General features: G+C 61.3%; 1 protein-coding gene across 1 annotated transcript in view; it reads right to left on the minus strand.

Annotated features, from left to right (window-relative positions):
• The window catches only part of LOC119585868 (serine/threonine-protein kinase OSR1-like), a gene marked incomplete in the record, with an annotated part of 62,819 nt that overhangs the window by 26,750 nt on the left and 34,903 nt on the right, over positions 1–1,166 (minus strand). The window contains 1 exon segment of the mRNA XM_037934598.1: positions 715–908. Within this exon segment, the coding sequence (XP_037790526.1) occupies positions 715–908 (194 nt within the window).

Below are 1,166 nucleotides of genomic sequence, written 5' to 3' on the forward strand. Positions count from 1 at the left end.
AATCAATCCTTCAGACTGCAGCAATAAGGCACAAAGACAAAAAAACAAACAAGACTATGAGGAGGCCTATTCTTCTGCTTCGACACCCTTTATTTTTTTCCTAGAGCCTTAGTCCCCATAGGCCTAACGACTGTGAAATTAGTGACGTTGAATCATGTGACACTGGAGGTGGACATAGGCCTACGTCCCACGGGTCCTCCCCCGGCGCGTCCTGCCTCGCCCCTCGGGGTTCTGCTCCGGACACGCGCCCTCAGGGGTGGCCTGCAGCAGGGAAGGGGCTCTTGCAAGGCAGAATAAAGGCCCAGCAGACGACGCAGCAGCAGCCACAGACACACGGCAAGAGAGAAAACGGGTCCGTCACTCGCTCATCTAAGAAAACTCGTATCCGCTCTCGAGTTCCTTCACACGGATGCCTCTCCTCCTGGGGACTTTTCTGGGGCCCCCAGCGAGGCCCTGCCATCCCTCGCCCTGCTCCTCCTCCACGCCCAACGCGGCACGGGGCGAGGGAGTGCCACGACACCGAGAAATGACACGCACACACCTGACACTCGCACCAAAACACGTCCGTGCCGGGAGGGGCCGACCGAGGGACCGGGAGCCAGGCCGCCCGATTCTCCCTCTTTTGGGGCCCTTCGCCGGCGATTTGCTCCCCGGCCGCGGCCCCGGAGGGTGCCTGAATCCTTGACGGAGGCGAGGGGCGGCGGCAGGCCTTACCTATGACTTCCCTGAGCTCGTAGTCGTCCTTGGTGTTGGGCCAGGGCTTGTCTTCGGCCATCTTGGCGTCGCCGCAAACGCTGCCTCGGTGCGGCCGCGGCAGCTGCTGCAGCGCGGCGGGCAGCTCCACGGACGCCGACTTCTTGCGGTACGTCCCGGGGGAGCCGGGGGGCATCAGACCCGGGGTGATCTTCCTGAAACACCAAACGGGAACATTAATTTTGGGGGGCCCTGGGAAAAATATCCCGGGGGATTGTCGGCCTCGGTCACGTGTCGGGTCCGTCTATCGGGGTTCCGGAGGCCGACCCCGATAAGACGACCCCCAGGCACAGGTATGGCAGTGAGTATGAGAATCGATTTAAAATCTCCCCCCCCCCCACGTTAAGGAGCTCGATAAGGACTATCGCTCGTTATCGCACCTTCGACCGGTCGATCACAAGACGAGTCGACGT

The sequence above is a fragment of the Penaeus monodon genome, chromosome 20 (genome assembly GCF_015228065.2).
Source record: "Penaeus monodon isolate SGIC_2016 chromosome 20, NSTDA_Pmon_1, whole genome shotgun sequence".
Taxonomy (NCBI): domain Eukaryota; kingdom Metazoa; phylum Arthropoda; class Malacostraca; order Decapoda; family Penaeidae; genus Penaeus; species Penaeus monodon.